Source organism: Corvus moneduloides, chromosome 2, assembly GCF_009650955.1.
Source record: "Corvus moneduloides isolate bCorMon1 chromosome 2, bCorMon1.pri, whole genome shotgun sequence".
Classification (NCBI taxonomy): domain Eukaryota; kingdom Metazoa; phylum Chordata; class Aves; order Passeriformes; family Corvidae; genus Corvus; species Corvus moneduloides.
In genome coordinates, this window is record NC_045477.1 from 71,535,493 (window position 1) to 71,557,404 (window position 21,912).

At 41.1% G+C, this 21,912-nt stretch overlaps 1 protein-coding gene across 1 annotated transcript; it reads right to left on the minus strand.

Annotated features, from left to right (window-relative positions):
• Nucleotides 1–2,311: 2,311 nt before the first annotated feature.
• EDNRB (endothelin receptor type B) lies at nucleotides 2,312–20,829 on the minus strand. The gene is made up of 8 exons (XM_032099999.1): nucleotides 20,579–20,829; nucleotides 19,858–20,331; nucleotides 10,279–10,391; nucleotides 9,908–10,112; nucleotides 9,414–9,563; nucleotides 8,370–8,503; nucleotides 7,704–7,812; nucleotides 2,312–6,194 (listed from the first exon to the last, which is right to left on the minus strand). Exons 2-8 carry the CDS (start codon nucleotides 20,284–20,286, stop codon nucleotides 6,063–6,065), a joined length of 1,272 nt encoding a protein of 423 aa, XP_031955890.1. The 5' UTR covers nucleotides 20,287–20,331; nucleotides 20,579–20,829; the 3' UTR covers nucleotides 2,312–6,062.
• Between the last annotated feature and the right edge of the window lie 1,083 nt (nucleotides 20,830–21,912).

Here is a 21,912-nt window from a genome sequence, read left to right on the forward strand (position 1 = left end):
CTCAGTGGTCTTTATTATTCATGCTAATGAACATAAAAGTTTAAAAATGCCATAGACTAGTCCAGTGGTTAGGCAGACATTCAAGTGTGTGTGTCACTCACTTGCATGAGTGACACACACAGTTTACATTACTCATATTATGGCATGAACTAATGAAAAACTGTCTCCAAATATATGAAAACCCCCTTAAAATTCAAAATATGAGATTAAAGTGATAGGACACATTAAAAGTGGTGTGTTTGTGGTTTTTTTAAAGACAGTGGGCTACATTTTGTTCAGACAGTTACGGTTTTTCAAAAATTCTTTATTTCATTAAAAACTTTTTCAGATAAAACTCACGCAAAGCATTCTGTATACCACACAAATTATATTACATAATATGAAATATATTTCATTTGTATATTTACAAGTATAAATATGTAAATACATATGTATTCTTATCTATGTACTCATATAAATACACATCAAAAGTGTATGCACCTGGTTACTGCATGTGTTCAGTATTTGACTACAGCAGATGTGAACCTTTCATGCTATATCTATGCTAGTTCCTTGAGACCAGTGGGGCCAAATTTGTAGGACGTGCTACTTGCTGTAGGTGCATTCCAGGAAGAAGCTTCCTGCATCTTTGGCAAGATCCAGTCTGGTCCTGTGAACACCCATTAGCAATTATGATGCTTGTTCCAGTTTAGTTTAATTAAAAAACAAACAACCAACCAAAAAAACAGTTTCCTTTACATCTGCCATTTCACTTGCAGCTCCAAGTAAAACTTATCAAATCCACCAGTTTTGGTTTTGTTAACTTGGCATGTTTCTCTCCTGCTCCTGCAAAGGCTGCATGCATTAAACCCATTTATCTGGGGAAGATGTGAGCTTCTTTGGGATTTGTCATTATTCTTTTTCCCGATAGCTTCAAAGGAGAGCCATCATCTGACTCCCTTGGTTTCACCATTGATCTGTTTCTTCGGGGTAATCCAGCTTGTACCCTCTTCAGGGTAATCCACACAAACTTTGGGAAATGAATTATCATGAAAATTTAAAAAGGCAGCAAATGCTTCCCCTCATCCCACTCACCCAAGAGCAAAACAAATTGAAGCAGCTTCTGGAGGATGTGGTTTGTGATGGAGGTCTGGTTACCCTAACTCCTTATCAGTGTGTCCTTTCAGGTTTTACTGGGTTTCAGGATTTGACTCCCACTTTTTTCCAAAGCCTCTAGGGTGGCTACAGAGGATGCAAAGTTTTATAGCAACACTGAAGATATCTACTGATGGGTATCATATAGATATTGATGTATCTGGCTACTTGCCACCTTGTACTTTAAAACTCCTTTCAGATACTTCCTCCCACAATCAGGACATCCTTGGATTGTCACAATGATTTAATGAAGGTTTAGGACACTGATCACTAAGGAAAAATAGTAATTTCTGAAGGTTTTACTTTACATTACAGTAAATTTTTCTTACTGATAGTAGAAAAAGGGGTGGGGGTGGGTGTGGTGCCTTTTCACTGGTGACACTGAGCTTTGGGACCTCCTACACAGCTAAATGACAGTATGTAGGAAGACTGACAAGACCAAAGAGATGTCACGGTTTTATTTAATGACTGCACTTTTAAGTCCTTTTGTCTGCCTTGGTCTTCTGAACTGTTCAGCAACTTGGCTTAGAAACTTGAACCCAAGAGCACAGCATGTACATGGAGAACTCCATTGCCTTTTTGAGCAGAGTACAAGACTGTGGTGGTCAGAGCAGCAGGCTGCAGGAGAGTGCAATAAAATGTGAACCACTCTGTGGACCAGAGCCAGCCACAGGTTACCAGTTGGACCATCCTGCCTCACCAACACCAGAGTGCCAAATCTGCCCTGCTCAAGAGTGGTCAGAGTAAGTCAGTGTTTGAAGAACGCAAGATATATGTACATGCACGATGTTGGGAAAGCTCCAGCATGTTTAGAAAACTGACAACAAGCTGCAGCTCTGGCATACCTGTAGAAGGCTGTAAGATCTTAAAAGAAATATGCAAAAAGTGTTTCCTCATAACGAGTGGTTGGTGAAGACCTTGGACCATAGGGATAAAGGGAAAGGAAGTGAAGAGGCCATGAGAGATACTGAGTAGAACATTTACTTACAAGGGATCTCATTGCTACAGGTGCTTCTCTTCCAGGCACAGGAAACTTGAAACTATGTGCTAAAGGTCCTGGGACCATGAAAAAAGACAAATCTATGTGGATGCAACAGGCCACCAAGTAAACAGAAGGAAACTTAAGTATTTGGAACAAAACCAGCAGTAGCATCAAACACACTTTGGGATGTACATGTACCACAAGCAAATAAAGTCATATATTTGACCAGTTGAGGCATATTTAGCCCAATACAGTTTTCCACTGCTTCAAGAAAGGTAAATTAAAATATGCACAAAAATTACACTGTCAGCACACAAAGGGATGATGGTTTTCATGTAACATATTCCAGCACTGAGTGCATACACTTCTAAATTAATGAACTAAAAGCTTCTTGCCTTTTATTTGTGATGTCCCAAACACAAGAGAATTTTTGACTATATAAGGGTGTGTAGAGAAGAGATTGCGACTGACATTCTGAGCAAAAACAAGCAGAGCAAAGATAGGAATGATTGTTCCAATAAACATCAGACAATTTTGCAATGCATATGCAAGTCTGAACTCTCTCCAATTTTCAAACAGCTATATAAAACCATCCCACCCAAAAGCTTTGATATTTAGATTAGGATTGCTTGCTTCTTTTTACATCAATGTCACTGTTTAACAATTAAATGGGACCCCCTAGGAGAAAAAAGGTCAGACATCTTTTTGAAACGAATCAAAATTACAAATATTTTATTGGTAATTTAGAATGTTTACTCTGCTTGAACTACAGAAGTTGCTATTTTAAGTGATCACAGAAAATGAAATATAGAATTATTTTACACAGCTATACAGAACAATTAAAAAAAATCCTTTAAACATTATTTCAGTACATACAACATTCTCTTGCTAAGCCAGCTGTGTCTCAATCAAGAGCTGTTTGGGACACTGAAATGTCACAGCTCACAGCAGACACTCCACAACCAACAACTTTTGCATTTGATTCTCTGAGGTGTAGTACCAGTGTTTCAGTTCAGTTTAGGCTGAATTCAGAGCAGCTGGGGAACTAAAATCTAACTGCTGTCTGAAGGCCAAAACACAGAGTTGTGATGTAGTCTCTTATAAGTTGTTTTTTTCACCTTGAGCCATTCTGTGTGAACTCTTCAGACCACTGGGACAGATAACTCTTACTGTCACACCACTCTGGGCAAGCACTCCTATAAAGATGCCTGTGTCTCTGTGCAATTGTTCTGTGACCTGTGACCCCATTTGAGGATTAGAGAGCCTTAGACTGGATGTTTTTCCCCACAAGCTGATTTTACCCTCTTTTCCTATATTTTCTAATCGACTCCTGAAAAAAAAAATGAATGTAGCTTTTTTGGTTGTTGTTCAAAGTAGCAAATGTCAGATTTTTTAAAGAGCTATGTTAGGCCCTAATTCTGCTTGAACTGAATTGAATGGTTAAATGTTTACTGATTTCAGTGAGTGGAAGAAAAGACCTGTACTGAGGATTTCAGAAAACACCTGTGTGGAGTATTAAGGGATTTAATATATATTCTGTATAAGAACAGAAGTTTTGAAATTTTTTATTATAGGAAATGAAAGCTTCAATAAAAATAGTGCTTTGAATAATACTGAAAAAATGACAAAGAGTGTACTAATATTTATATATGAGCCCAAAAATGGGACAGTATATATGGTCTTTATTTGAAAACCTGAATATCTGACTTAGCAGGACTTAACAAAGAATTAGTCCAGGAAAAAATGAAAAGTATGTTACACAGTCGCCAATACAACAGCTATATTTTAAATAAAAATAATAATATACATGTACAATATTGTAATTATATAACTTGAGGAAAATAACACTGATCAGTATCAAATCTAGGATTTCACTGATTATTCATCCTTAACAGATGAAATGCATTTCACAGAAATAGATGCAAGTAGGCTGACAGGAAGTGATATTCATGGCTTACTGTGAGAAAGTTACCATGAAAATTAAGGTAAAAATGTAAAGAAGGAAACTTAAAATAGATTTATATATATAAAAGTTCAGCATTATAGCAGCTGAGTGGATGTGCTGCAGCAAGACAGTAACAGCAACCTTATGGTAGACAACACACACGCTTGCACACACACTCACACACAAACACACACGTGCTCATGCTCAAATGCATGTGCAGAGGTCCTCCTCAGCTTGATTATACAAGCATTCACTTACCAGCTTTTGATGGGGGCAACACCAGGAATGGGGTTCACCACCCAGTTTTTAGCTGTCTGCAAGGTAGCTGTAGCTACCTAAAGTCAGAAACCCATCTAAGGTAACATCAGCTGAACATTTTAATGGAAGCTGTTTTCATCCTGAGCACATTTAAGGCACTTTTGTAAAATATTGGAAGTTAATCAAGACTGGAAAATAAAAAGGTAAAAATCCTTACATGTGAGATCTGGAAATTTAAAATAAAAAAATTCCTGAGTTTTGATAAATAATTTTATTATAATAAAATACCAAGCCTTTTGAAAACATGTCTTTTATAAAAGCATGTTTGCATATATGACAATTTTTCTTGAAAAACTCATGCCTTAGTGCATGAAATATGTTAATAAGTCTTTGGGGAGATCTGTAACAAATTAATAGGAAATGAAAAGTCAAAGAATAACCTGTCTTGTATATACAAAATATGCATTGCTCCTGGCAACACACATCATGTTTACTACAGGCATCTTTATCTTTTTCTGTTCTTACAGGGTCCTGCCCATATCTTAATACTTTACAATTAATTACATTTCACTACACTATTTACAGAAGCAGAAACTAATCACACATCTTCTTATGCCCATAAATATTGAACTACGGAAGTAGAATATATTTTAAAATAGTATGAAGATGAGTAAGCTACATAGTACTGTTCTCTAGAAGTACAGTTCATGAATTATTTTCTTTATGAAGATTTAAATCTAAATGAAGATAGAAAGTTCAAATTCTCTCTTTTAACCTTGGTTACATTTTTCCCCACCTGCTATTTCTAAAAAATTTTGCCCTAAGATGGTATTTGGATTGCAAAAACAGTTGGAAATCGTCACAAAAGTATCTCCAGTAAAGAACCATCAAGATCTGGAATGCCCACATTTACACAAGATACAATCCATTTGTTTTCAGCTAAAAAGAGCTGAAATAACGGCTGTTGTCTGTATGTTTCTTTCTAGTAGTATTAATTTTTTGCTTTTGGTGTGTTTTTCTCTCCTTTGCTATCAGTAAACACAAATACTCACACCCAAAGTGCTGCCAAATGCACTGAAGATGCACAGTGGCTACAGAAAGGAATTTATAGAGCCCTAGGGAGGTTCCTTCTAGCAATAATAGGTAAAAACAATCATCAAAGTAAAATGCACTTTTGACTTTACTGCATCCTTTAATATTTTCAGTAGCTACCTCTATAATATACCTGATAAAAATTCTACTTTTTAACATTTAGATTTCTATTACAAAGTATTTCATGTTTTATTTAAAAAAACCTCACAATAGTGAAGGTGGTTAATTTGCTTTAGAAAAGATAATACATTGAGTTACATATAATAATGGCTTTGATCCAATTAACTTTATATTATGCTGCTTAATAATTACTGTGACTTCAGTTCCTACAACTGTTACAGAGAATACAAACGATCGCTTAATGTACAGGAAGTGGGGATCATTTGGAAGTGCTGATTCAGAAGTATTCAAGTGCTAACAATGACTTGTTCTTTCTATGCCTTTCTTCATGTTCCATAAATGATGATTTCATAAATGTCCGTGATTTTCAACATGACACAGTTTTAGGGCAATTTTCTTTAATGTTCTTTTTTTTTGTGCAAATACAAAACTAGATTTTTCTGGATGTTACCATCTTGTTAAAAGTAATCGCCACTTTTACTTAAAAAGGCACCAGCATTAATGTAAGAGAATATACCTTTTATGCTTGTTTTACGAAGAGCTGTACTTATTACTGGAGCGGAAATTATCATATCCGTGATCATTAGCTTTGAACTTTAAACAGGACTGCCTTTCCTCCAGGGACAACAGATCTTTGGATTGGCACCAGCAGCACAAGCACGACTGTTAAAATAAAAGAAATAAACACTTCACATGACTTTGTTTTTGCACATGTGGCAAAATGCACTGAAAAGCTGCCCTTCCTCAAGGGTACAGTAGGAAATGGCAAATGTGCAAGCTGCTGTTTTGGGATTACAGCATAAAGCAAAGAAATGGGGTTCAAGTCTGAGTTGCTCAAATGGCCCCATTAGCAACCTTACTGCTGGAGTACAGTAAGAGTTCTACTGAGTAGTTATATATAGTAACAGCCACACACGTACCCCTTCAAATCTGGTCTGCAATTCTAAATGCATCTGAAAATGAAAGTATGACTCCTTGTTGTCCTTTCTCTGATTATCTTTCTTGGGGAAAAAATGTATTCACATCTGTGCTTTCTAAGAAAGATGCTGCTATTTAGCTCATTGTTCTGAGGTGGAAAAAAGAGAAGTCAGTAGAAGAAGGTGAAAACCTACATACAACTCATGCATTTACTAGCTGTACTGCAGACCTTCTTCTCATGCTCCTCTCTGGCCTTTGGGTGCTGGAAGTCCCTTCCTCATACTCACTTACTTCCAAGCTCAGGGTGCTGGAGATCTCTTATGTGCTCTCAGCTCCAGTGACTCTTTCAGGGAGCCAGCAGCATAGACAGGGAAGACAAGACCAACACCTCTGCAAGCTGTGCTGTCACAATTATGTGGGAAATACATTAACACTACTACATGTAGAGCTGACTGGCTTCTGACTGAAAGATGTTTTCCTCTTGCTAGTAAGGAATTTAAACAGCCAGACAATAACCCTAGCTGTGGCCAGTGGTTAAATGCTTGGCAAGAAAAGAAAAATCTAAGAATTTGCCATTGGCAATGTAAGGACTCCGATACAGTGTCTGAAGATGGTAAGGGTTCACAAAAAATGCCCAAATCGTGGTATTTTCCAAGCAGACATGAAGGCTGAAGGACTGGTGGGCTGCAAACCCTATGCAATCCAGAGCCTGAAATCCTGTGTGGAGAATTAGTGCCCAGCTCTACTCACTCAGACCAAGCCAGAACTATGACCAGGTCTGTCTCATAAAACATTGGCGCTGGAAAGGGACAAGTACAGATTTACACCCTCTGCCTTACATGACTGATTGAAGTGCTCAGTCAGGATGAGAGAGCCCAGGGTCAGCACCCTCCCTGTCAGGATGCAGAGAATATGGCTACGTGAATCTCTGCAGCACAGGCGAGTCTGCATCGTCAGTGCTCTGGAAGTAGCTGGGTGCCAGCTTCAGTCAGGAAGTGATGTAGCACTGATTAGCATGGTCCCCAGAGGGTTTATTGTACATTCTGCTCTTTTGCTTTCTCTTTTTGTTCCCATCAAACCTTAATTCCTTCCAATGGAGCTTCAGCAGGAGAGGGAGAGAAAATTTACCGTAGCCCAATTAAAACTTAAAGTAAAATTTAATGACCGTTTAAAACACTTTGTGCATGTTAAGGAATTAATTTTACTGCTGACATAATCTCTTAACCAAAGGAGAAGCTGCCAGCAGCCACTTACCTTAAAGCAGTTTTGGAATCTTTTGCTCACCAAATACAGAGCTATTGGATTGATGCAGGAATTCAGTGAAGCCATATTAATACCGATGTAGTCCATCACGAGAAAAAAGCTGTGTGGGAATTAAAGTGAGACACTTCTCGTTTGCTTTGAAAAGGCTTAGTAGAGGTTTACAACTATGAAAATTGGACTCAGCTTCACTCAAACAAGACTAGCTATTAAATGTAATGGTAATGGGGCTTAAACCAACAGGATTAACTCATGGAGGTAACAGTTACACTCAACAATAAAGTCTGAAGCAGAACACCATTCTTGTGAAAGTAATTTCAGAAGACTCAACCATCTTAACTTTTGGAAGAAGATGTTCACAAGGTTGTTTTTGCACTAATTGAATCCTAGCTGTTCTGTTGAAAGGGAAAATAGGGACAGAAATTCCCCTTCTATTCTCATAGCACCACATGACAGGACAGTCCCAAAAAGGATCAAAAGGACGGTGGGGAAAAGAGAGGGAATTCCTCACAATTTTCTGTGTCTGCTATTGGAGTGAAACCGGAGGGTCCCAGATGAAGAAGCAGGGACAACTCTAGATGCACAGAGTAAGCTAGCTCAATAGGAAATGCTTATGGAGAATGACCACAATGTACAGGCATTTTATTTTTGTATCCTCACCTTAAAAGTTCACATCTGTTGGGGTCCTTCTGATCATAAATAGTGAGTTTCAAGATTCTGCTTAAGTGAAGTGGGAGCCAACACAAGGCAAAAACAAGTACCAGACAGAACACAGTTTTGGCCACCTCACGTCTCTGAGAAAGAAAATTGGACAGAAGAATGTTATAGTTTTCCCTTTTCTCTCTCTCTCTGGATTGTTGTTGTCTTCTAATATCCAAATGTTCAATAAACACAATAAAAAAGCTTATCAAAATAGGACTTAGGAAAACATCAAATAGCTTATTTTCTCGGAATATGCACTTAATCTTTTCTATTGTTTTATATGTCTTGCATTGATTCAATATAACTCATTTCAAGAAGTATGAGTGATAATATGAAAAACATTAATTTAAGCAATAATTTAAATTAAAATTAAGAATGTAATTGTCTCCCCTATCACTTTAAAATACCAGCTTATTTTCAAATGCATTTCCTTGTGCTTTGATCTCAGGTCTTACTTTAAATGCCCCAAGAGATTCTAATTACAGCTCTAAACAGGTAAGAGGAAAGGAGCACAAATATACATTATAGAACAAACACAGTTTAATTCTAGTGATGTCTGATGTTTGTGTCTGGTGCACTAGTAACTTGGAATGTATGCTAGAATATGTTTTGTTCTGCTAACATATACTGCTAACCTCACTAGGGTTCAGCAAGAACTTGCTTCAAAATAATTAACAGTTTTGTAGCACCACCTTCTAGACTAGAGCATGACTTCAGTTTGTACTACAAAATAGCCAACTCTCATTGTAAAGAAGAAATAAACCCTATAAAACGTGAAAAAATTAAAACCAAACAAGAAAGAAACAATTTTGTGATTGTCAGTTAAAACCTCAGGTTTCTGATACATACATATGTATATGAGTTCAGCAGCACCACTGCTAGGAAAGTTCTCTTTGCTTTTAATCCAGAGTCATACAAGAACAGAATGATGTGGCCGGAAAATCAATAAAGTTATTAGTTATCCTGTCTACAGTTAGAGAGTGGACAGGGATAATTTTTTACCTGTTTTAAGTGGTCATTTAAAGCAATCTGCATCCCACTTTTCTTTCGTAACATCTCGCAAGTCATGAGAGTATAGAAAAATGCTGTGATAGCCAGCGGCAAACAGAAGTAAAAGCTGAACAGCCACCAGTCTTTAGCTTGCTTGTAAAACTGTAAAGAAAAAAGCAAAGCAAAAACATAGTTAGGAGTTAAATGCTGAGCATTTTGCTAAGTGTGCTGTAACTGATTGGTCAGTCTGTCCTGAAAAGCATCTCTGTAAGGTGTACGTGACAGATGAGAAAAAAGGACAAGACAGCAAGATGTTCAAAGCCCACAAAAAGTCAAGGATTTCTGAATGCTCTTCTTTGAACCAATATGCTTCAGAAATGTCAGTAATTCATTTGAACATTATATTCACCTACAAGTCACATACACCTGTGCACATTACAATTCACACAACACTGCAAAGGTCCAAGGAACTCTTCCAAGAGATTTTATAAACTTTAGTGACTTACCATCATAAAGGATGTTTTCTGCATGGGGTGAAGCAAGCAGATTCTAAGATACCTTCCCCTGTACTCCATCGTAATCATGTCAAATGCAATAGCTTCTGGAACAGCCAGTATCACTGATATGACCCAGATCAGGACAATTTCCACAGCAGTCCACTTTGGCACTCCAATTCCTTTAATGCGACTCCAAGAAGCGACTGCTCGGTACCTGGAGCAACACAACATATTTACAAATTAAAAATATGAGAAAACCCACCTGGTTTAACTGGCTTAAATTCCTTTCTTTTCATTGTATCAGCTGAGTGGAAAGGTGAATTTGAGCCAATGCCCATATAGAAAAGAAATTAGAGACTTCAATGAAAAATGGGTCTCACCTATCTATACTGAGGGCACACAAACTCAGCACTGTGATGCCCACCGACGCCTTTTGAATGAAGGGCACTAATTTGCACATTTCGACACCAAAGGGCCAGTCCTCTGCAAGTAGCTGTGAAAAGAAAACAATTATTAAAAAAAAAATAATTCCCAATGCTGAAACATGGAGTTCTGTCTTGACTGTTTTCCACCAGGTCTTGTCCTATGAAGACAGGGTGAATGGGGTTTTTTCAGACTGGAGAAGAGAAGGCTCCAGACTTTGTAGCAACTTTTCAGTACCTAAAAGGGGCATGAAAGAAGGCTGGAGAGAGACTTTTTACAAGGGCATTTAGTGATAGAACAAAGGGGGAATGGCTTTAATCTGAGATGTTGTGAATGCCCCATCTCTGTAGGTGTTCCAGGCCAGGCTGGACAGGGCATTGAGCAACCTGGTCCACTGAAAGGTGTCCCTGCCCATGTCATGGGAGTTGAACCTAGACAATCTCTAAAGTTCAAGTCAAACCATTTTATGATTCTATGCAAAACTTAGTCAAGAAGAACCTTTTCATGAAAGAGTCCCTGAGGTGTGTGTCCTAAAAGCTAGACAGCAGCTTTGTAGTCACTTCCTGGTGGGACGAGGGTATCAATTAAGTCTTAGTCCTGCCTCCTTAAGCTCTGCACACTCCACTCCTTTTGCTTCTAACTTCATCACCTTAGTGTTTACGGTAAAAAATGACAGAACAGGTGAGGATCTTTCTCTTCTTTGAATTGTCTTTATCTGCCTTGAGTTGCTTTTCTTACATGTTCCAAACAACGCATCCTTGACCAGAAATACAGAAAATTACTTGAGGCTGTTCAGAACAGGGACAAAGCCAGTAGGTGTGTATCTGGGGTGAGGTTTATTTGAAGTTTAGTGTCTAGGCTCCATCAGCTGAGAAGTCAGGCAACACTGGAGAGAAATGTATCCCTCACAGTTTCTAGTTGACCATCTGAAAACAAATGAAAGGACCCACTGGACACTCAGGGAGCACAGACAGATAGTTTGATCTAAATGTTTTGCAGCAAGTAAAGACAGATCAGATGAATCCTTCACTAAAGGTCTTTATTGACCAGTTTTCCAATATTCTGTATAAAAATACCAAAAGGATTATCTGCACATTCAGCATACCTGTAAGTGCTCAGGAAGAGATAAAGCAGCAGAATGAATTTCAGGTTGGCTTGCTTACAGTTTGAATCATACACTTTAATGGAAATCTTGTCACATCCCCAGCTGCACATTTTATCTGATTTAGGGGAAAAGATTTACTGGACACAGAAAGCACCTTCCTCACAGCTGATTCTATGAATAGACAAACATCTGTAGCCTCAGTTTATCAACATTTAACCTTTGAAATCTGCTGTGAGGTTCTTTAGTGGTCAAATACACCACAGCAGCAGCCAAATCTTCCAGTTTTCATTAAAACAACATTCTCCACAACAAGGGCTGTGCCAAGAAATAGACGCAATTGTTATATAGAAGAGTAAACTTTTGGAGTTTCTGTAATTAGTTAGATGATCTAAGTCCATCTCTGTTTTTCATAACTTTCTTCAAATGAGCTCTTTGGAATCTGTTGCAGACAGAGAGCTACAAAATGGAAAAGGAAGAATGAGGACGACCCAAAAGAGTCTGGAAAATCTTTCCCTTGGCTCAGGTCTCTTCAAACAACTCATTTAACAGGGTTGTAAGAATAGAAGAAATAGCTCATCATACTGTGTGGATGTTTCTAGGAACCAGTAAGGCTACAAAGCCTCTAAGGAGAGTTCTGGACAGGCTGGATTGATGGGCCAAGGGTGTGAGGTTCAACAAGACTTGGGTCACAACAGCCCCATGCAGCACTATAGGCAGGAAGAGTGGCTGGGAAGTGGCTGGAAAGATCTGTCAGAAAACGACCTGGGGGTGCTAGTCAATACCTGGCTGAACATGAGCCATCAGTGTGCCCAGCTGGCCAAGAAGGCCAATGGCATCCTGGCCTGTGTCAGAAGGGCCAGGGCAGTGCTTGTCCTCCTGTACTTGGCACTGGTGAGGCCACACCTCAAGTGCTGTGTCCAGTTCTGGGCCCCTCACTACAACAAAGACACCAAGGTGCTGCAGTCTGTTCAGAGAAGGGCAATGAAGCTGGTGAAGGGTCTGGAGAATAAGTTGCATGAGGAGCAACTGAGGGAGCTGGGACTGTTTAGTCTGGAGAAAAAGAGACGTGTTGTTCTTTACAACTGCCTGAAAGGAGGCTGTAATAAAGTGGGGCTTGGCCTCTTCTCCAAGTAAGAAGCAACAGGAGAAGAGGTAATGCCTCAAGTTGTACTAGGGGAGGGTTTACATTGGGTACAAAAAATTTCACTGAAAGGGCTGCTCAGGGAAGTGTTAAAAAAAGATGTACATGTGGCTCTTGGGGACATGGTTTAGGGATGAACACAATGGTGCAAGGTTGATGGTTGGACTTGATGATGTTAGAGATCTTTGCCAACCTTAATGATTCCATGATTCCACAATTGAAGGTAGCCACAGTTTCCTGCTCACATTGGTTTGGTTCAGCAAAGTCCTTATGCAAACATGCATGTCCATCTAAGGGTAAACACTTACTTGGTCCATGAGAGTTCTTTGAAGAGTTCTGATATAATTTAAGTATAATTTTATCTGAACACAAAGGATGTTAAGAACATTTCATGACCATGGACTTTTGGAAATCCTATGAAGTGCCCACCAGTATTTTCAGATACCAGTATATCTCCAAATACCTGCTTTAGCCATGTGCTGTAATGGAATCTTTAAAAGAACAGCAGTAGACAAACTGCAACATGGCCCAGGTTTCTATTTCTTCAATGAATCTTCTCAACTAAGACAATAAATATAATGCCTCTACAGAAATGAAGCAGAGAAATAAATTCTAAGGATTTATGCTTCTCAAGAATTTTATAGAAAGTAATAAAGCAGAGGGAGTAGGGATGAGGTTGTAATAACGATACAGTGTCTTTTGCTTATGTGATGTGGGAAAATAACATGATCTGTAATTAAAGTATTTTCTGTAAAGCCTCTCCCTGACACTTCTGAATTGCTGTAAGAGGGTGACAGTAATAATCTACTATGAAAACTGTAATGTGAATAATTACATGTGTTCTATCTGTACACTCTACAGAACTCAATGACACCTGGACTAATTTAATTTATATCAATCAGGCAGTGAATCTCCAGCCTTTCACATCTATTTGCTATAGAAATCAAGGACTGGGTAGCAAGTACATTGTATACTTATTTATGGTGCCTACTGTACATTGTACATGTGTGTATATTAGACCAAACAGAACTCATTAAAAAAGCACTTTGAAGTAAAATATTCTTTTCTTTGTAACAGAAATGCAGAACTTTGGTCAAGTCTCTATTGGCAGATTCTGTTGAAAACTTTTATTTACATCTAGCTGGTGTTGAGTACAAGACACTCCCTGTCTCTCTTCCCTAAAATCACAGCAGTTCAGCCACATGTTGTAGATTTTGCTGAACTAATACTTATCTCTCAGGTGCAGATGGTCACACCTGTGCTCCAAGCTGACTGGATTTGAGCCAGCTCCAGTCTGGGATTATAGAGGCACGGCCCATGACTGAATGCAGACTACTGAGAGAAAGGGTGCATTAGCTTCAGTTTATCAAAACATAAAAACATTCATTCAGCGAGCTTATATCAGGGCAGAATGGACATGCAGCTGTCTGCACTGGATTGCAAGAACATGTGCTTTATGTCTTGCAGCTGATATATTGTGAAATTTGAGCATTTTAATGCATGAGTCACAAGTCTCCCTATCATGGTATTGCAAGTGGTTAATGATATGCTTTACACCAAAAGCTTGAAAACATTAAGGAAAAAAAGAATGTTTTGATTGCTGAACTATGTTTCCTTGATGTTTCTGTTTGTTCTCTGTATTGCCATCCCCTTCAAATAAGGCCTTAAAGTACAGTGAAGATCTAATGTCAAGTATTTGGAGTATCACCTTTGTGGACAGGAGCAATGATAATTCTTAGTGAAGTACAGATGTAGCCTATTGCAATTTTGTATGAGTGAAATGATTCTCTTATGATTCATAATAGGGTAGCTGTAAAAAAGATTGTAATTTTACAAATAACAAATGACCTGGAGGCATGAGAGGAGATACTGCCAAGTGGCAGCAAAGAGAAAAATGATGTTGTGTTTTCGTAAGTAAGATGCCAAGAGTAGTCTACCACTGGCTGTATTCCGAGTGACCTTTCCAATGTTTTCTAGTCACTTTTTTTACACAGGCAAAGATCTAATTGCTGAGCAGCAGAGTTTAAGTGTTTAAGATGAAACAGAACAAACAGAAAGGGAAGACACTGCAGAATGAAGTGAAATCATACTTGAAAGAGCCAATACATCTGATACTCTCCTAGCCAACCCTTTCTCAGACCAGACAGATCTGATCCTAAACTGATGTGCAAGCTGCAGAGCTATGAAAGTAGCCCCAAGAGATGCTGTGACTCACACAGACACACCTGTGAATGACAATCCCCCCTCTGCTTCCTCTTAGTTGTGCAAGAACTGGAAGATGTTCTCAATCTGCTGCTGGAACAAGCATAGCACACTGCTCTAGGGCTCAGCTGCTGTGGTCCCCAGCCAGAAGGCTGATACCTGGCTCCAGCCCACTGCTGCTGATGGGCTGCAGTTGGGCAGGAAGAAGCAGCAAAGCATGCGAATATTCCTGTTAGTGTTCCAGTCCCGAGCAGTGAATGCACATGGGAAATGCAGAGCAGGAATTTGTGCTTCCGCTAAGCTGTGCGTTCACAGCAAGTCTCGTTCACAGGACACTGGACTTGATTTTCATCCTTATAAACGGCAGGTACAAGAGAAACCAGACATGCAACTCTATACCTAATTCACAAGCAACAGTCTTTCAGTTTATCTCTGAAATGACTGGTAGATTTTCACCTGATTTATTTTTTTGACACGGGGAGGTCATGCAGATATTTTATAGGAGCAAGCATTTTTCAAAACAGAAAATTTGCCCAGGAAATTTAGGTTATGGTCAGGGATAAGTCAGACAACATTACAAACTTATTAATATTTAGCAATAATTGTGTCAGGGTGAGGATCTCCCCTCTAGACAAGAAAATATATTTCCTGCTTTCAAGCTCAGCTAGAGATGCTTTACTGATCTATCCAATAAGCAGAGTAAAATCTTAATATGCGCCATGCAATTACTTTCTTTACTTGTGTCTTTATTATAACTACTGCTTAGAAACTTAATTAAAAAAAAATTAAGATAAAGTAATTTTATACAGTCATCTTGAAAATGACAGAAACCTCGTAATGTGCTGTCAAAGTAAAAAAATTCTGCAGTTTCACAACCCCAGTGAAAGGACTGCATCAAAAGTAACCACTTGGAAAGCCATGCTGCTGTCAGATTGGGATGCATAAACACAGGGTAGAAGAAAAAGCCAAAACAGGTGAAAACTTGCTTTGAAATTTGTCACATGCATCTTTTAAGTGAATGTATACACAACAAATGTATACCTACTGAAAAAACCTACTTTAAATTTACAAATCTATACTAGCATCATCTAACTTACTTCAGTTTGGAGATCCACCATGAAAACTATGTATATGTACTTTTAACAGCATTCAGACATTTCCACTACTCCATATACTTGACTTTAGAGTAGACTGTTCCCATCTAAATACAGAACAAAATTACCCCTCCTCGCCATTGCCCGCAGAATCCAGACAGGCTCCTCCACTGGACGATTCAGATCTTTCTTAAGTGCCTATACACTGCACTTGTTCATCATAAAGTGTTCTTAGGCAAGACAGACTTCTAGTTTAATATGGTCAGAGATAATAAACTTTGTGTAAGAAATTCTGAGATGAACTTTGCGAGATCTCCAGTAAGTGGTTCAGATGTTGAAAGAAAGGCAATAATGCATTTCTCCCAATAAAATGTCTACTATTTAACATCAGAAGAACCAGTGACAAGAGTTCTAACATGGAATAATGAGACTCCTTTCTAAAGACAAGCACCTTGATTTAGAAAGTTAGGAAGACGCTGGCTTTATCACAATGCATGGCCTACAAGTACTTGCATGGTAAGTCACAAATAAATTTCCATGGAAATCTTTTCCAGAGCCTTTTTCAGAGAATAGATGGATTGAAAAAGGAGCCAGTTTGTGTCTGCATGGTATATAGAGTCCCTAATCTGGTCTTCTTGTATTTCCAGTGCTTGATAATGCCATGTTATGTTAAGCTTAATTTTTATGTAATCCCTAAATTACATTCCTGAAAATAAATCAGTGCCTGAAAAGCTGACTCTGGCCCTTGATTACCGGCTTGGATAAAGACCAGATTTTTTTCTTTCCCTGGAAATTTTTTTCTCTGCACTTCCATTGTGCTCTGAGAAAAAGGAACCCATGACAATATTGCCAGGTAGACATTCTTCCTCAGACATTTGTTGGTAGTTCGATTTCAGAATGCCACACAATAATGTGCAGAGCCTAGATTGCTCCCCTTGTTAAAAATCCACTGGGACATTACAATAAATTGGATTTAATATACAGGAATAAATATCACAAAATAAGAGAGAGATGTTGTTTGTGTATCAGAAGAGAAAGCATATTACTGTGTCATTTGATTAAGGCTTTTTAACTCTATGAGAGGCAAAGCTAGTGCAAGCTTGGAATTTCCAGTCCTGATGTTTTGGTGTCTTGCACAACAGGACTTAACAACTTTATTTACTTGGGAAAGTCAGCATAAGCTGTCCAGAAACTGCAGACCTGTATTTTCAGGTGTACAAGCTGCCACTGTCTTGTCTTCCAAAATTTAAGTGCAGACAAGGACATAAAAAGCTCACTGAGCACCTACTCTATCCTTTTGCTCCTTAATTGATGTTTCTGGCCTCAAATTAACAAAGACATGCTTACTTAGTCAGTTTAGTGGAGCAGCATAGGATCACCTGCACATCCAATTAGTAGCAATTTTGCAAAGTATCTACACTGCCAAAACATTACATACTGCAGAATGATTGTCTCAGACTTTCCTCTGTTTCCCATTCTGCAGCCCAGAGATCCAGGCAAAGCCAGACCATTCACCAGGACTCAGAATGCGAAAAAGGTCTGCCAGGTTCTACATGCTGGAACTGAACGCCCCTCAAGCCCTCATTTCATACTCAGTTTCCTGACTGTGTGACAGATTCTGATACTTGCCATTTTCTACTGAACGTATGGCATGATAATCCAATTTAGGAAGTGCAATGGACTAATTAGCATCTTATGCATTGGACTGCATTTGCCTCCCTGTCTAGATAACACCTGTTTTTCTTTCCATGCCCCTGATTTAGAAGATGTCAATTTTCATTTGTGCACTTTTTCAGCTACTTATGTATTCACTTAAATAGTCACAGGGGACATCTTCCGCAGTCATCCCTTTTAATACCTAATAAAAAGCTTCTTCTAGTGCAGCTTTTGAATTGTCTCCTACAGATCCGTCTGGAAAGCATTCACAGACACTTTCACACTTTCTAGGGCAAGTGCTGGGGAAAGAACTGCTGGCATTTTATTAACATGAGAAATTCTCTCACACTCTTTTTCATGCAGCTGCCTTACTGAGGATCTGGTAGCAAATTCTGAATCTGGAGCTCTTTCATCCTGTCTTAAATTGTTTCAAACTGCAAGTTACAATTGCTAAGTATACTTGATTTACTGAGGAAGCCTTTGCTTCTTCTACTGCTGAGTAACGGAAGCCAATTTTTTATCACGTTGTATGTATTCTCTGTGTTGCTCTGGAATGAAATGGGTTGTAGAGTTGATAAAAAATTATCATCAACTCAAACTGCCCACAAAATTTTGATTAAATAAACACAATATCTAATAGGTGGGGTTTTGTTTGTTTTTTGTTTGGTTTTTTTTAACTTGCATTTATTCAAAAATTGTGTCTTAAAATAGCAAATATTTCACTCATTATTATACGGGATAATATAAAATGATTATGAGCTCTTCAAAAAGATGAGTGGCAGTGTGAGAGATTTAGCACCTGGGAGCTATTGCACAACTCCTAGCATTATCAATAGCACAATAAAAATCCCATACTTGCAGCTGGTGTAATATTTATTGGTTAGCAATCTGACCCTTTATTCCTCCTGCTCCAGCCTACTCATAATGATATACTTGGTGACATTCAATCAAGATAAGAACTGAGGTATATTACTGCATCTTAACATTACTTTTGAAATAGTATCACAGACATTGCAAACTCTTCTGATGAGCAGCTGTTATTGATTTTGTCTTTTTGATTTTTCTGAGAACAGAAGAAAAAAATCTTTTTGCTCAATACATTTTTTTACAGAAACACATTTTAAAAGCTGTTGTTTTCTGAATTCCACCTTCATTCAAAAGAGCACACTCCTCTCTCAAGTATTAAGAGAGTGTATAGTATAAAAATCACTGAAACTTCAAATCTAAGAACTCTTATGCAATCCAAATTAACTGGAATTTAACACAATGATGACATTCCCTGCTTTGTAATACCTAAATACTTTAAAAGGATAAAGAGAGAAGATCCTCTCATTTCAGCAGCTTCTGGGAGTAATTATTATGGACTCAAAATCTGTCCCTTCAACGTATCTTTCTAAAAGTACAAGTAACAACCCCTAGTTTACAATCATGCATACAAAGTGAAGAGAAGGTGATAGATAAAGACTCTTCTATTCACTTTATGAAGTCACTGATGGGTGCTCAGGGATCCAGACTGTAAACTTTCAAAGCAGAAGGAGCTCTGTTATTTCCAGTACACCTCCAAAGAGTGCGAGATTATAACTAGAGGCTGGATTCAACTGCCCAACTAATTCCTAAGGACAAATGGATGGCACAAGCTGGGTAAAGAAAAACAGCGGTTGTATCCCCTCCGTGGCAAGGCTTATCAAGTCAAAACACAAACTACTGAAGCTGGAAGAGGAGCAGGTGTGGCTCATTCCCTCTCGGCTGCCCCTGCTGCAACACTGGCAAAGGGAGGGAAAGGGTTCACAGCTCGGGAAAGCATCGTGCCTCCTAACCAAGAGACGTATTAAACCGTTCAGCTGAACGATCTTGGTTCCTCCTGGAAAAGCCCCCGTGCCAAAAGGGACTTTACAGACCCACGTGAAGAAGTATCATGACCAAGATTGCCGCAGCTGAGCACAAGGGACCAAATGGTACCCACAGGAGAGGGTCTTCTGTGCCTCCCCTCTATTCCTCGACTAACCCACTGAACATTTATCTATTGCACTTACTTCCTTTATCCCTGCGACAGCACCTGTTTCCAGGTGATTATCAGAGCTTGGCCGCTCTGCCTCATTCCCAGCCTGGAACGCTGAGAGGGATGAGACGGAAGACAGAGAGGGTGCCATCTGCGACCACATCTGACCAAAATACCACCCTCCGGCAGGGTTTTGGCGTGAGGTGAAGTCCACGGGTGTCTCCCAACCAGGCAGGGACGCATCTCCCCTCGGCGGAGACGGGTATCTGCGGGGGCTGGAAAGGAGCACCGAGGGGTGACCGCCGCACCCCCGCGCCCGCTACCCCGGCCCCTCCTCACCTTGTAGACATTGATGGGGATGTCAATGATGATGTGGAGCAGGTCGCCCAAAGCCAAGCTGGCGATGAGAATGTTGGGGCCGTTCCTCATGCACTTGTTCTTGTAGATGATCCGCAGCAGCGTGGAGTTGCCGATTATGCCCAGGACGAAGACCAGGCAGGACACGACCGTGTTGATGTACTTAAAAGTCTCCTTGATCTCCGTCTGCCCCGTGCACATGGGGGGCGAAGCCGGGCGCGGCCGCCCGCCAGCCGCCCCCGCGCCCTTGGGCAGCGCGGCCGGGCGGGACGCGTTGTGCTCGGGGGTCGCGGCCGTCGGGGGCGCGGCGGCCGCGCTCTGCCTGCCCGGGCCCGGCCGGAGCAGGGAGCCGTCGTCCTCGGCGGCGGCGCGGCAGCTGAGGAGCAGCAGGAGGACGAGGAGGGCGGGCATGGTTGTGCGGCACGGCAGATTGCCCCCGCCGCCGTCAGCGCCGACCTGCGCGGAGAGAGGGGACAGGGCGTCAGCTGCGGGGACACCGTGCCCCGCCGCTCGCCGCCCCGGGGCCAGGGACGGGGCCGGGGCGCTGCCTTCCCCCGGGCGGTGGGCAGGCTCCGCGGGCGGCTCAGCCGGCAGAGCAGCGCCGGGCCGAAAACCTGTGCGGCGGCGGCCGGGGCCAGCAGCCCACTCCGGCCGGACCTGCTCGGTGTGGCCCCGCTCTGTGCCCCGCTCGTCTCCCCCTCACCTCGCCGAGCGGAGCCGAGCCGATCCTCCCCGCCCGCCGGCCAGGCAAGGCAAACACGCTCCGCCGGCTGTCGCCGCGCTCCGCGTCCCGGCTGCGCGTCCCCGCCCGGGCCCGGCTGCCGCCGCTCGCCAGCGATGGGCGCTCCGCTCGAGGGACGGGCGCTTGCGGCAGAGCCCGGTGTCCGTCAGCCGCGCACCAGACCCCGTGGCTAAAGTCGCGCCGGCGGCGCAGGCCCCCCCTTTTCTAAAACATTCAACCGCATCTGGCCCATCAGTCACAGCCAGACCCCACCCGCGTCCTCCTCCCCCAGCGCAGCCCGGCCCAGCCCCCCCGCCCGCCGGCCTCCCGGAGCCACCCGGAGCCTCCCGGAGCCTCCCATCACCCCTGTCAGGAGTCCCGCCCGGCCGAAGGGCGCACCGTATGTGCACAGTATGCGCACAGTACCGACCAGGCTGTGTGCCCTGCGACCTCCCCCTTGTCTTGTACCAGGCTGACTTGGCAGCCTAAAGAAGCACCTTTGCGGGATTTGAAACAACTTTTCAGGAGGGTTGTTACAAGATGTATGGGCATTGCTGGAGGACAATTGGGAGGAAGAGGGGCACTTCCCCGCTGTGCTGCCCCGAGGCTCACTCCCAGTAGCTGAGTACAGGGTACTCCCCCCTGCAGAGACCCCCTTGCACAGCCCGAGGGGCTCACACGCTGGAGAAACTGCCTGTGCAACGTCTACGAGCTTAGTGCCACGTTTTAAAGCGCTTCACAAAACCTTTCCTACATCAGAAATAGTATTTTGACTGCTCTGAAGTTGCAGTTCGGTTACCTGGTTGGTTGCCGCTTTGGGCAGCCTTAGCAAGGCGCCTGATCTCAGTGAACTCGTTTCAGTCCTTGCACCCTTCAGTGAAGCGTAAGGAAAGGAGGAAAGTGATTTGTAAAGGATTTTGTGGAGACTAAGAACAACCTCTGCAGTTTGGAGACAATTGCATGTCTAACTAAAGAGTTGAATTTAAAGCTGCTTTTCAGCATCTCTGTCCATCTCCCTGATGTTTTTTCCCTTAAATCATGCTGGATGCTAAATCTTGGATATATACATGCTTTGTTACAGAAGCAACCTGCTCACCTACATTATTGACATACCAATATGGGAAAACACTGAAAACCATATGCTTTTTTTCAAAAATTGGTGATCTGTTTTATCGCATCTTTCCGGCATCTCCTGCTAACATATCCTTGTGCTACTGTAGCAGACAGCCTTTTCTTGTCCTCATTTAGCTTCCTTTGCACATCTCCATCTTTGTTTAAAAGACTGCTATATTAAACACCTTTCCATTTAATCATTC

What these genes read in the sequence shown, in the direction of transcription:
- EDNRB (XM_032099999.1), bottom strand. Translation starts at nt 20,286, where the DNA reads ATGCCCGCCCTCCTCGTCCTCCTGCTGCTCCTCAGCTGCCGCGCCGCC. An exon ending in TCCCCATCAATGTCTACAAG is followed by an intron (nt 10,392 to 19,857) that starts GTGAGGAGGGGC and finishes TTCTTTTCACAG; the next exon opens with CTACTTGCAGAGGACTGGCC. An exon ending in TAAATGACCACTTAAAACAG is followed by an intron (nt 8,504 to 9,413) that starts GTAAAAAATTAT and finishes TTTCTTTCTCAG; the next exon opens with AGACGTGAGGTGGCCAAAAC.